The sequence below is a fragment of the Notamacropus eugenii genome, chromosome 1 (assembly GCF_028372415.1).
Source record: "Notamacropus eugenii isolate mMacEug1 chromosome 1, mMacEug1.pri_v2, whole genome shotgun sequence".
In the NCBI taxonomy this organism is placed as follows: Eukaryota; Metazoa; Chordata; class Mammalia; order Diprotodontia; family Macropodidae; genus Notamacropus; species Notamacropus eugenii.
Window position 1 is genome coordinate 10,792,505 of NC_092872.1, and position 14,158 is coordinate 10,806,662.

A 14,158-nucleotide genomic window follows, 5' to 3' on the forward strand; every position below is an offset into this window, starting at 1 on the left:
ATCACTACTGTCTTCAAATATTTGAAGGGCTGTCCCATAGGACAGGGGTTCCATTTTGTTCTGTTGGACTCCAGGACAGCAGACCTGCTGTAGTGGGCAGAAATCACAATGAAGACTTCAGGTCAGTGTTGGAACTTTCTAATACTGAGGGATGCCCAGTGATGGAATGAGCTGCCTTGTGTGAAGTAGTGAGCTCCCTGTTAGTAGAAGTGTTCAAGTAGAGGCTAGATGGCTATTTGTCAGACAGTTTATAGAATGCGATCCTGTAAGTTCAGTTTTAAGTCTCATGAGGACCTTTTACCCTGTCTTACCCAAACTTCGCATCTCAGAGCCCAGACCCTTGAACTCAGCAGAAGCTTCCTAAATGAGTTTCTGGTGAGTTTCCTCCTTTCCTTGGAGGGTGGTGAAGAGGCAGGGTCCAGGTGCTGGATGCTGTATATGTTGTCAGATATACTTGCAGTGTCAGCTGGTTTTGCTTAACTTTTTCTTTATCACAAAAGAAGGCTCACTAGATGGGTTGGGACTGGGGTGGGGGGGGTGGGACACTACACAATCCAGACTGCCTGTGATGTCAGAACACAAGGCATCGATAAAACTATTTTTTTTTTCAAAAATGGCTGCTGAATTTAATTGAATTAAGGTTGAATTAAATGAGCTCTAAGACCTTGTCTAGCTCCAGATTCTTCAGTGCTATAGAATATAGACTTTGACAGAATATTTCTTTTTAATGTTTTTCCCATGCTGCGGTGTAGACACACCCCTTGGGTATCCATGGAAATAAGACCGTCTGCCCTGAGGACAAATGCAGAACTCCATGCTTTCTGCTTTACAACACTTTAATTAGATCATCTTTGTTACCACTCAATGACTTGTCTGTTTCCAACATCCTAGCCCTAGTCCTCTCAATACCCATCATACAATTCTAGGATTCCTAGTTCTCTAAGGAGATTCAGACCTTTGCTTTTCCCTTCCCTTCCATAAACTAGAACCTAGTTCCCCATCCTCACTTCCTCATGTCTTATCTGTCCTAGGACCCAGTATTCATTTACCTCCCTCCCCACCACTATCTCCCATCCAGGGGAAGTGAAGTGGAGGATTAGCATGAAGACAGGGTAGATGGAGTGAAAAGAGGAATGGAGGTCTGCTGAAGCTATAAGAGTTGAGAAAGGGTTTGGAGAAAGAGGGAAAGTTTCTAAAGATGCTAGGAAGGGAGGAAAGACAAGTGGGTCAGTGGATTCTCAAGACATGGAGAAACAGCAGTGGAGTTGTGAGAGTTATCCAGGAAGCAATGTTGGCTGTTGATCTGGAGATGATCACGGATTTGATGGAACTTGAGATCCACATTGAGAAGTAAGGAACTCGAGCAAAAACACCAGGGTATAAAGGCGTAGTACAGCTTCTTCCCCAGGTCACCACCCCAATCTGGACCCAGGTGTCATTGAATTTGCAGACAAGAGGTCCTCCAGAATCACCCTAGGAAGAGGGAAGGAAGAATTAATTAATAATGAGATGGAGTGGTGGGAAGGAAGGAAGCTTACCTCTTGTCATGGAGTAACAGGATGATTGATGGAATTGTTGGAAGAGACTTTAGAGAGACCATCAGGTTGAACCTCTTCATTTTACAGAAGAGGAAACTAAGGCAAACAAAAGTTTAAGTGACTTGCCCAGGGTCACACAGCTAGTAAATATCTGAGGCTAGATTTGAACTTGGGTCTTCCTGACTTTAAGTCCAGTGCTCCATAAATTCAATTGAGTTCAAAAATTACTACTAAGAACCTACCATGTGCTTAATAAAGACCTTATAGGGAATTGGTTCCAGAAGAAACACTTAGTGGGGCTGGAAGGGAAATCATATAGTCATAAAATTTAGAATCAGGAGGGACCTTAGGCATGAGTCCAATCTCTTCATATGACAGATGGGAAAACTGAGTCTCAGGTTAAGCATTTTGCTCTAGGTCCCACAGACAGTAAGAATCAGGATTTGAGCCCAAGACCTTTGAATCCAACTTCTATGCTCTTCGCATTCTGCCTGGATTCCCACTTGTGAACAATTTTTCCCTTCCAAATCTCTACCCATAACCCCACAGGGGCCATCTATATATCCTTGGCTATGATTTTAAATGGTTCCCCTTTTCCTATTATTCAAGGTCCTCCATATTCTAGGGCCATCTTTCTTTTTCAGTCTCATCTCCCATTCCTTCCTTCTACATACTCGATACTTTAGCCAAACTGTCTCACCTTTTTGTTTCTCCCATTATTTCCCCTGGCATTTCCTCCTTCCTTCTGTCTCCAAACCTATCCTTTAAACCTCAACTCAAAAAATATCTCCTCCAAATAATTTTCCTTGATCCCCTTATTTATGATAGTTTTAGGTCTTCCTCCTAAGCCCTCTCTGATGTTACTGCTCAATGAACTGTTTGCAGCACCCTACCCCTGTTCCTCTCAATGCCCCATCCCATCACCCCATCCCAAGATTTTTAGTTCTCTATGGAGATTCTGACCATGGCTTTTCCCTTCCCTTCCATAAACTAGAACCCAGTTCTCCATCATCAACTTCTCATGTCTTATCTGTCCTAGAACCCAGCATTCATCTACCTCTCTCCCCAATACCACTTCCCACCCAGGGGAGAGATCATTGTGTCTTCCAGTTACCTGTGTTCATGTCTCATCCCTCTGCTAGACTTTGACTTCCTTCTTTGCAGGAACAAATGTATTTATCAAAATTTTGTATTTATTCTCCCCACACCCACCTCTATTTCCAACAGAATATACTTTATACATTAGGCACTTAATAAATTATCATAAATTTATTTATAGTTGGAATGAACCTTAGAGGTCATCAGATCCAACCATATTGGACTAACCTCCTTTTTCATTCTGTGTTCTTCTATCTCTGTGGCTTGTTTCATGTGGTCTCTCCTGACTGGAGTGGATTTCCCCTCTAAAGTAAAAGCCTCCCCATCATTTTGCAGATGAGGAAACTGAAGTCTAGACAATTGAGCCCAGGGTAAAAAACACTAAACCCAGGTCTTTCTGACTCCAAGTATAGTGGTCTCATGAATCCCAATGATTCTTATAAATCAAAACTTGCCCACCCCACACACCAGGGCTGCTCTGAATCTTTTCCACCTTCTGAACTCTAACATCTGTTTGTCCAAATATTTCTACCCACCCACCCTTTTCTTGAGCAGCCAACCCGAACTGAACCCCCTGCCAAAACTGGTCCTTGTTCCCCTGAGCCAATTCAGTCCAGAAGCACTTACCTCACAGGGACTTTTCCCCTTGCTCAGGTCAGAGGCACATATCATGTCTTCCTGGATGAGTACAAAGCTTCCATAGAGGATTTGGCACAAAAGCTGATCAAGAAGTGGTACCTGAGCCTCCTGAAGCCTGTGCACCAGTGTACCTGAGAGGTCAGAATCCGAGAGGCCACAGTCAGTCAAAAGGCCACACTTAAGGACCTAGAAGGTCACATGTGGCTCAAGACCCAGGTTCCCCATCCCTGCTCTGGTTCATTCATTCATCATATTTCTCCCAACACTGTGCCCATATTATTACCTCACTCTCTCAACTATCATATTTCTTTGATTTTTATCCTACCAAGCCTGCAAATGTAAGGTGTGGTAGGAAGGAAGATCCTTGGCTCTGAAGATAGAGGATCTGGGTTCAAATGCCACCTCTGATGCTTTCCACCTATGTGACCTTGGACAAATTATAGAATCTCCGTAGACCTCAATTTCCTCATATGCAAAACAAGGGGATTTTTCTCCAAGCCTCTCCAGCTCTAAAGATAAGGTCCTATGGGTCACAGAACATCCTCCCTCCAAGAAGAGTGCCTTGCCCATAGCAGATAGTTAGATATGTACAATTTCCTCATTTTACAAAGATAGAACTCATATGAGAACAGTTTAGTATTGTAATGGAGTAAAATTTACCCCCAAAAGCAAACCTGACATAGTAAACATAGGCCCAGAGAAGTTGCAATTATCAGGAACCTTAAAGGTCATCTAATTTAATCCCCTTTTTTTACAGAAGAGGAAAATGAGGCCAAAGTCACATGGGTAAAAGGGAGCCAAATCAGGATCAGACGCACGAGGCTGTGACTCTGGCTAAGCGGGGTAGGGTAGATGGCAGCTAGTTTCCATCGTTGCTATAACTAGTGTTCTTTGCACATAGATTCTCAGAGGAGCTCTTCTGGGAACAGCCCTCCTTTCATTGAAAAGAGGAGAAATCCAACAAGGCAGATTCCAGTCCAGGATCTGGGGGAAGGAGGATGGACTCAGCAGAGGGAAGTATGTCCTACTAGAGTCACACTTATCCATGAGGCTCATTCAGCAGGGCTTTTCCCTAATCATTATTTTTCCTGTTTTTGTTTTTCTTCTACTTGTATAGAAGTCCTTTTTCAGCTTAGCCTAACTGGTCATCGTAAAAAAATAAAATTGACATTCAGTTTCCCATTCCTCCTGCAAGAAAGAAAGAAAGAAAGAAAGAAAGAAAGAAAGAAAGAAAGAAAGAAAGAAAGAAAGAAAGAAAGAAAGAAGGAAGGAAAGAAGGAAATGAAAGAAAAGAAAGAAATCTACAGAGCGATTTTTTTGCCTGTAAAAAATGTAATTTAGATGCAAGATAACTTGGTGCCAAGGTGAGTGTGTTAGTGAGTGTGTGTGTGTGTGTGTGTGTGTGTGTGTGTGTGTGTGTGTGTAGGAGTGCGGGGGGAGACTCTGAGCCTTGAAACCTGAGTTTGGATTCTAGCTACATAATCTCAAGCAAATCACTTCTCTTGCCTTAGAATTTGTCACCTGCAAAATAAGGACACCGACATCTGTAGGATTCACCCGGCAGCATGGTTGTGAGGATAAAATAGAATTTGATATACAAGGCTCTTTTCAAAACTTGAAGCATTATATAAATGTCAGTTATTATTTGTTCCTGGTTTGCAAATATGGAACTGGGGCTCAGGGAATTTGTTTTGACTTGACAGAGACCTAGACGGATAGAATGAAAGAGGAGGGAAGTAGGAAGGGAGGGAGGGAGGGAGAGGGAGAGCGAGAGGGAGAGGGAGAGGGAGAGAGAGAGAGAGAGAGAGAGAGAGAGAGAGAGAGAGAGAGAGAGAGAGAGAGAGAGAGAGAGAAGGATGATGATGATGATGAATGATGATGATGATGATGATGATGATGATGATGATGACGATGATGATGATGATGATGATGATGAAGGAGGAGGAGGAGAAGGAGAATGGGAAGGGATGTAGGTATGGAGGGAGGGGGAGAGAACAGGGAAGTAAAGGAAAAGGAAGAGGAGGGAAAAACATTAGATAAATAGACATATATTGATGATATAGTATCTATACAGGAAGGCACATCATGGAGACACCGTATGATAGAGGGCACGGAAGACTGCACTTGGAGTCACAAAGATCTGGGTTCAAGCCCTGCCTCTTGTAGGTGTTGGCTCTGTGACCCTGGGCAATTTACTTAGCATCTCAGTGCCCGTGGCAACTGTATAGGCGTATGATTTAACAGACAGGTGCTGCTCAGCATTGGTAGAGGGAGGGAGTTCCATACTGAGAATTTCCTACACCAATGAAATCACGGGACTGGACATATAGATGTTTAGATAGACAGGTAGGCATAGAGAAGATAGGGTGATAGACACACTCATGTAAAAATGCAATACCTGGAGGAATATCTGGAGATGTAGATATTTAGATAGGTAGATGAGAAAAAGAGACAGACAGACAGATTAGATAGATATATTCATACATACATGCATATAATGGATGGAGAAATATATAGATATTTGAACAGATAAATAAATGTAGTGGAAAGAATATACTTTGAGTAAGAGGACCTAAAACAAGTCCTAGCTATTACATTTGTTGATGGGGTGCTCTGTACATACATCATCCCTTCAATCAATCAATCACTAAGTTTTTATTAAGCACCTACTATGTGCCTGGCATTAGATCAGAGAATCATAGAATTAATACGAGAAAGGACCTTAGGCCTTCTCATTCAATCCTCTCATTTTACAGGTGAAGAAACTGGTGTCCAAGAATGTTAAGTGACTCCCCCAGGTAACACAGGTAGCAACATCTGAGGTGCAAGAAGCAAGATTTGAATCCCATTTGTCAGAGTAGAGAAGAAGTATCCTTCCCCCTATACCATGCGGTCTTGGTAAATACAAGTTTTTAGATGGAAGCAAGTTTATTATATCAATTATGTTATATTAATTAATGAAAGAATTATGTTAATGAATGTTAATAATGGTGCAGGCATTCTAGAATGTGTGAAGGTGTGACTAAGATCTGGAGTAGAAAACTGAAGGGGATGAACCTAGGGGAAAGAAAAAAAAAAGGAAACAAACATTTAAGTCCCTACTATGTGCCAGGTACTGTGCTAACTAGTTTACAAGCATTATCTCATTCAATCCTCATATCCAGGCTGGGAGGTAGGTGTTACTATGATTCCCATTTTATAGCTGAGGAAATTGAGGAGGAGCTGGCAGAGGGGGTAGAGGGATAGAGTTTGTACAAGACAAGCAGGGCTTCCAAATGGATTTGGAGAAGAGCAGGACAGGCAGCAGGATATGTTAGCCCTTTGAGGAATAAATGAATCCAGGAAGAGTATCAGTAGCTGTAGAAGGGCACAATGAGGAAGGTAATTGGGAGCTGCAGAAAGTTTTAGAGTGAGAAAGTTGACACAGTCAGACCTGTGCCTTAGGATGATTATTTTGAGTTTTGTGGATAATTTTCAGAGAGGAGAAGGGATGGAGATCAGGAGTTACATATAATAGGGATAGGGAATGACAGCAGTCTAAGCCAGTGGTGAGAAGGTTGTGAAGTGTGGCGACATAATAGTAATAATAGGGGGAAAAGACATGTTTCTGGGACACAATGAGCCTTGGCCCCTGATTGAGGTGGTGAGGGAAAGGGAAATGTTCTCCCTAGGATAGGTAGTGCAGGATATAATCTCTCTAGGGACCACCATCCTCATCCTTCAGTCATGGTCTTCTGCCAAGATACCCCATCTTGTGGAACAACTGGGGTCCCAGTGCCATGACACCCTTTTCTTTCCTAGGGCTCACCACTCCCCATAAACTCCCCAGGGGTGAAGGGGTAGTCTTCAAGTTCTCTGGGAAACAGGTACTACCCTCTTCTAAGATCTCTGCATGTTTGGGGGACCTAATCCTCCCCCTCTAACTCTTCCTACTCCACCCAAAACCAACAACTGTTTGGGCCAAAGTAAAATACTTCACTTCCTGGCCCTGGGGGGATGGTGTTGGTGTAGGGGTTGAGGGGATCAGGGCTTGATGAATCTACCCCCCTCCTCAGTGCCTTCTACTTTCCCCAACCCCCCCAAAAATACCTCCAACTTTTAGGTCTACACACCTGAAACTCTCATCTTTCCCCACCCTGTAACCCAACATGTGTTCGTCTTTTGTAGATCGATGGTGGGCGAGGGGAGGCAGACAGGAAGTACAAAGGAAGTGAATTTCAAAGGGGTCTTCAGCTGCACCAAGGCAATGTCATTTCCGTTGGGGTGAGTTAACTTGTATCTCGGGTGGATGATCACCATCGCAATCTCTCGCCTCTGACCTTGCCCATCACTCATCTGGAGGTCCGTGAAGCCTGCAAACACCTCGAAGAGGTCCAGGAAATTCAGAACCCTGAGGAGTCAGGGAAGGAGAAGGCACATCACCACCACACATACCCAAGTCTAGAGAGGTTGTTCAATAAAATCCCACCTTCTCCAGGGAGTCTTCTCTGATGAGTCCCAGCCCACCACAAACTCTCTTTTCCCTGCCCTCCTATGGCACTAAGACATGGGAGTCACATCTTATTATAACATTATATCATTATATTACAATATTATATATTCTGTTAGTATAATGACAGCCACATCTAGTCCATCCTAAGCTCTCTCTTTGTAGGGTAGCCTGACTTAGTGGATAGAGTACCTATTCCATTGGACTTGGGAGCTGGGATGACCTGGGCTCAAATCGTAGCTGTGTGACCACAGGCAATCTCTCTGAGCCTCACTTTCCCTACCTGGGCCAGATAATCTCTATATGATCTGTTCCGATTCAAATCTGTGATTCTGTGATCTTTCCCTGAACTCCAGTAGCAAACTCTGGCACTTACTGAAATGCTTTTCGGTGGTCTTCTAGAAAGGGCATAGAACTTGGAGTCAGAAGACCTAGGTTCAATCCTCCCTCTTCTCCTGAGTAGCTGTCTTACTTTCCTTGCCTGTGGATTGCTGTTTGTGTACCTTAAAGAGGTATGTATATACCAATGAACTCTTAAAGCTGCTTGTAAGGAACAAATGCGCTATAGATGCACAAGTACCCCTCATAAACATAAGCAGTCTTATTCTTGAGCTGACATGTCATCCCTAATCCAGCTCCCACTGTCAGGTCCAGACAATGCCTAGTACAGGGAAGAAATTCAAAGGGGACAGAAGCTGTTTTATGTCCCAACAGGACTTGAATACAGCCTTCTAGCTGACTACACCAAAGGGAATATGCGAGCTACTGAATTCTGTCCTGGTCATTCTGTTATGTGACCCATGATTTTCTTATGCTAATCATGGCTTTCTTTGAAGAGAAATAAACCATCTGTCCTGTACCTAACCCATATTTGTTCATTGAGTGACTCTTTAACTCTCCACACACACACACACACACACACAAACACATACACACACATACACACAGACACACACAGACACACAAACACACACACACCACACACTCACACACACACACACCACACATATACACAGACACATACACAGACAAACACATACACACACACCACATACACACAGACACATACACAGACACACACACTCACACACATACACACTCACACACACTTTTGGGGAGAACCCTATCCTAGAGCCAAAAGCAGATTTCTCCTTGGTGTAGCCAATGAATATGACACACAGAGTGACCTGGGGGACCAGCTGTCTCCCTTGATTACAGGTGCAAGATTCTTTTCATTCAGAAAACTGGATTCTCTTAAGTTTAGCTAATGGAATGTTTCCTTCTCAGCAGAGCTGGACAGTAGCAGAAACTCCTCCCAGGCACTTAGTCTTTTTTAATGTTGAATATTGTCTATTTTTCTATCATCTATACATTAAAAAATCTATTCTTCCACCCTCTTCCTCCCAGAGTCATCTCTTTTAACAAAGAATAAAAGAGAAAAGAAAAAAATGTTTTATCAAAACTAACCAACCTATTAATCACTCTCAGCTGAAATGAGAAAGAAGCTACACATATATTGGTATTTGAATGACTGGTTGTATACCTATACTGGGCAGAACACTGGGTAAGATGATTATTCCTAAGAATTCTGTATAGCAATTACTTCCAACAAGAACCTAAACTAGGAAATTGGGTGCCCAGGGTGAGCAGCACAGAAGATGCCTTCAGTTGAGGAGGAGGAGGAGCTCACCCCGGCTCCATGGAAGGTGGGGACAAACCCCAGGAGACTGACTCAAGGTTGCTGCTATAAGGGAAGGCCAGGTCAAGGAGAAAGAGGCATGGCAGGAGGTGGGGGTGGGGGTCAGGTAGAAACCGTCAAACACCTGGTCTGAGTGAGCTGCTGACAAACAACCATTGAGAAGTGCCCTCTAGCTGTCTTCATTGCCTTCCCAGCCCCAAGACGATAAAGGATTGCTTGCTTCTCATATGCAATCAATGACAATTCCATCTCTCCACTTTCTCTTTTCCATTCATTATCTCCTCTCTGATACAATGAATGGAAAAAAGTATTTGGATTATAGAGTCAAAGGACCTCAGTTTTAATCTAATACCTCCCTGTCACTTACTACCTGTATGACCTTGAGAAAGTTATCTAACCTCTTGGGCCCCGTTACTTCATCTGTAAAATGACTAGATTGGACTAGACATCCTCCAAGGTCCTTTCTACCTCTAAGTGTATGACCCTGTGAAGTGTATACGCTAATACCATGCTAGCATAAACCCTTATCACCATCCACTTGAATGATTTCAGCTGCCTCTATTCAAGTCTCTCTCTCCCATCCAAACTATCATTCATACACTACTGCTGAAGTAATCTTTCCTATACATAAATCTGGTCAAGCTACTTTTAGGCTTGAAAATGTTCAATGACTCTCTATTGCTTCCTAAAGAAAAGTCAAATTCCTTTAGCTGGCATTCAAGGCCCACCACCTCCTAGTGCTGCCAGCCTCACTTCACTGAATTCTCCTCCATCTCCAAGGTGGGATAATTTTGGTTTTGTCATTAGGAAGCAGTGCCTGATGTGGTGCCACAAGTACTTGTTCAATGAACATGTGAATTGTACACACAATCCAAACTATTCCACTCTCACCACTGAATGCATTTGGAACTCTCTTGCCTCCTTGACTTTGCCTAGGCTGTGCCCTGTGCCTTCAATGGTCTCTCTACATCTCAGAACCTACTGAATTCTTTGCATTCTTTAAAGTCAACTCCAATGCTACCTTCTCCACTAAGACTCCTCCAGTCCTCTGTCAGGATTTACACAGCACATTTTTCCCTTCTCTAAAGCGTTTTTTCACGTGAAATAACGTATTCCAGTTAGCTATACATGTGGCTAATCTTCCTACTCAAGACAGAGTCCTTTATGGACAGAGACTATGTCCATTTCTCCCCCCAAATGCCTAGGTGATTGGTAGACGTTTGCGGCACGAGCTCTGTCATGGTGTAACAGAGCCAGATTTGAGATGGGATGCTATCCCATCCCCGTCCTCCTCCGGAGATGACCACACTGACCTGTCAGCGGGTTGGTCTCTGCCTCCGGCTCCCCCCACAGCCTCCCGGGAAAGGGCGAGTCGAGTACTCACTGGTCGAAGCAGTGGGCGGCCGTGAGCACCCAGTGCTTGTTCAGGACCGAGCCTCCGCAGGTGTGGAAGCCCCTGTAGAAGAAGCTCACCTGCCACGGCCACTCCCCTTCCACGGCGTTCTCACCCCCAAGGACCCTTCCTTGTTGGAAAGGGCGCCCGCACGCTACAGGAGAGAGACGAGGAAAGGGCCTGAGTGGGGAGGGCACGAGTCGGGGAGGCACGGAAAGGGCGAAGGAGAGAGGCTGGACAGAGACGAGAAGGGCTGGACCAAGGTCAGACCCTGGCTCGGACCCCTGCACGGCGCGGGGAGAGGAGATCTCCTACCTGGGCTGAGGCTCTGGCAGCGACAACCTGGGAGAAATAAGAGGGAGACGTGACTGTAACGGGGGACCCCGAGCCCCGCGCGGGGAGGGGAGGGCAGGTAACGGGCGGAGGGGAGGAGGGAGGCGGCCAGAGAAGGGGGGGGAGAGGCGAGGGGAAACCAGCCCTGGACAGAGAAGAGGGGACATTGGGGGGAGGAGGGGAGGAAGGAGGGGAGGGGAGGTGACTCATCACAAGCCTCACTGGGCAGCAGCAGCAGCAGCCACAGGAGGGGGGGCAGGAGTCTTGGGGACGGCCCCCGCAGCGACGAGGAGGACCCCATGCCGGGTGCTGAGCCCTGGGGCTGCGCCTCACAGACCCCTCCTTCAGGGCACCCTCTAGGCCTGGCCCCGCACACACGAACGCCTTCCTCCCCTGCTCCTGCTTTCCCCTCACGACCTGGAATCCTCCCCGTACCCCGGCAGACCCCACCACCCCTCTCCTCCCTGGTCTGGGGATCTGGACTTTGGGGAGCCCCCAGGAGAGGACCACAGATTCACTCTGCGGACCTGTAACGGCTCCCGCCAGTGGTTCTGTTGGACCGATTGTCCGGTCTTGTTCACCTGGTCAGGCGCTCGGCCCCCGTGGAGGAGTCGGACCTGCCCCTGCACGGCCTCCCGGGAGCAGCCTGACATTGGGGCCACTAGGGTGACAGGCCCGACCCTTATAGCTCAGGGCGGGTCCAGTCCTCGGAGTGATGGTCACTGATGTTCTTTCGGCCAAACAGGCATTGGGTGGTCCCAAGTGAGGCCGTGGGGCGTGAATGCAAACGATGGGCCCCGCAGACACCGGTGGGGCCCCAGGTGATCCTGGCACAGACAGCCATGTGTCTCCAGTTGGCTGTATGGTGATGTGGCCAGGGAGACCCTCTGGCTATCTATCACCATTAGGACCATCAATAGCAACCTGGGAATGCTGGGCCTGGGGCTTCCTTCCTTTTCCTATCATCAGCCTCCACTGGTACCCACTGAGCTAAGTTCTGGGGGTCCCTGAGGGCCTTCTCTCTGTTCATTGAGAAGATTCTCCCTACGTCACCAGAAGGGGCCTTGTCATGGGGTGACCCGTCACATTACCTGGCCGTCAGATCACCTCATTCTCTGTATTTGCACTGTTTTTCCCCCACTTTAACCACGATGTGAATCACATTGTCACTATTGACTATACCAAATGTCATAGGAAAGACCTGACTCATGCCAGTCCCTGGTAGTTGAAAGTCCAATATCAGAAATAAATGAGACATCTCCAGGTCATTCAACAATGAACAGAAAGAGGTTTACTTAGCCATAACAGAGAAAGGATACACAAGGAGGGAAAATCTTAGCTAGACGTGGCTCCCTTTCCCTTCATACAGAAATGCGTCTGGTGAACAGAGCAGAGCATAGTGACTTGCCTGGGGATATAGCCTGAGGGTCCTCAACTTTATTTGAATGGGTCTTTCAATGTCCTTAAATGACCAGGTCATTTCACCATGGACTGAGTCCATCGGGAACCCTTTAATAGCAAAACCTTAGCTCCCTGGGTCAATCAAGTCTTGGGAACAGCCCCCTTGCCTGTTGGGGAACAAACTAGCCCAACCAACGTGTGGAAGCAGTGGGGGAAAACCCCAGTGCACCCCCGAGACATGCTAGGTGTTCGTGCCTTTGCTCAGGTGATTATCTATGCCCTCCTCCTTTTTGCCTACTTAAAAGTCCAAATCAAAGGTCACCTCCTCCTGAAAGCCTTCCCTGGTTCCCTGGAGGAATGACAATCTTCCTCCTAGTTTTTCCTGCAGCACATTCACTTTGCACCTCTCTGATACACTCAACATGAAACACTGAGTGTTATAGTTAGCAGCACTTCTGCCTCATTCCCCTGCCCCACACACACTAGACTGTAAGTACCTTGAGAGAAAGGACCTCATCTTAACTAAACCTTGGGTCTCCCCCTTTTACTTGTATATCACTCTGTGCACAGTAAGTGCTAAATTAATGTTTTAATGAATGTCACCATTCTCTGTACCTACAACTCCAGAGTACAGCCAGACACTGAGGAGTGATGATAGAGGATGCTAAGGGAGCCCAAGCTGAACATAAAGGAGAAGATGGGGGAATGACGTCATGATAGGAGTGCCTGTGGGTTTTCTTTCCAGCTGCCTGGCCTGGACTTGGAGAGCCTGAGGGCATGCGAGGTACCACTAAGACATAGATGCACGCAAAGGAAATGCACTCATAAAGTCTAAGGACCAAGAAGCAGAGATGGTCACTGTCTGGAGGGGAAACCAGAGCAGGAGGCAGGGGCCCTGTGTGGTCTGGCTCCTTCTCTCCTCTAAGGCTGTCATGGTGTTCTGAGGCCCCGAGTCACTGTGACACCCCAGACACTGACCCACTGAGGAAGTTTTGTCATGAGTGGAAAACCTTGGAGCTGCTGGAGTTGAGGTGTTAGGATGGGCAGCTGAGCCCTGGTCCAGGGAAGGTCATGGAGATTGGGTGCATTGGTGTGAAGTTGCATTGATCTACTTCTAGTGTTCTGACTCAACATTTTATAGGAAGGAAGGAAGGAGACAAACATTTATTAAAGACCTACTGTGTGCTGGGTCTACTTTGCAAATGTTATCTCATCTGGTCCTCATTACAATCCTGCGAAGTAGGTGCTATTATTATCCCTATCATTACAGGTGAAAAAAGTGAGGCAGAGATTAAATGACTTGCCCAGGGTCACATAGTAAGCATCCACAGTGGGATTTGAACTCACATCTTCCTGACTCCAGACCCACTGCTCTATGCACTGGTGGTACCACCTAGCTGCCCTCCAATTCATACCATAAGTGGTGGAAATGACTTTTACTGGGAACACAAAGAGGGGTAGGGGAAAGAGGCAGGATGGAAGCTGCCCATCCTGACCTGATTGGATAATCCGCAGCAAACCCTAGACCAATGGAATACTACCCACAAAGAGATGGAACCAAGGGGAAA

The 14,158-nt window shown here is 46.0% G+C and overlaps 1 protein-coding gene across 2 annotated transcripts; it reads right to left on the minus strand.

The window, feature by feature from the left end:
* Positions 1-818: 818 nt before the first annotated feature.
* LOC140533416 (serine protease 38-like) lies at positions 819-11,895 on the minus strand. 2 transcript variants are annotated; one of them, XM_072653091.1, is made up of 6 exons: positions 11,717-11,895; positions 11,172-11,198; positions 10,937-11,010; positions 7,388-7,665; positions 3,264-3,406; positions 819-1,473 (listed from the first exon to the last, which is right to left on the minus strand). In XM_072653091.1, exons 1-6 carry the CDS (start codon positions 11,840-11,842, stop codon positions 1,228-1,230), a joined length of 894 nt encoding a protein of 297 aa, XP_072509192.1. In that variant the 5' UTR covers positions 11,843-11,895; the 3' UTR covers positions 819-1,227. The 2 variants fall into 2 exon arrangements, with proteins under 2 accessions (XP_072509192.1, XP_072509182.1); XM_072653081.1 differs by having other exon boundaries at positions 10,848-11,010; positions 11,412-11,756.
* Positions 11,896-14,158: the final 2,263 nt, after the last annotated feature.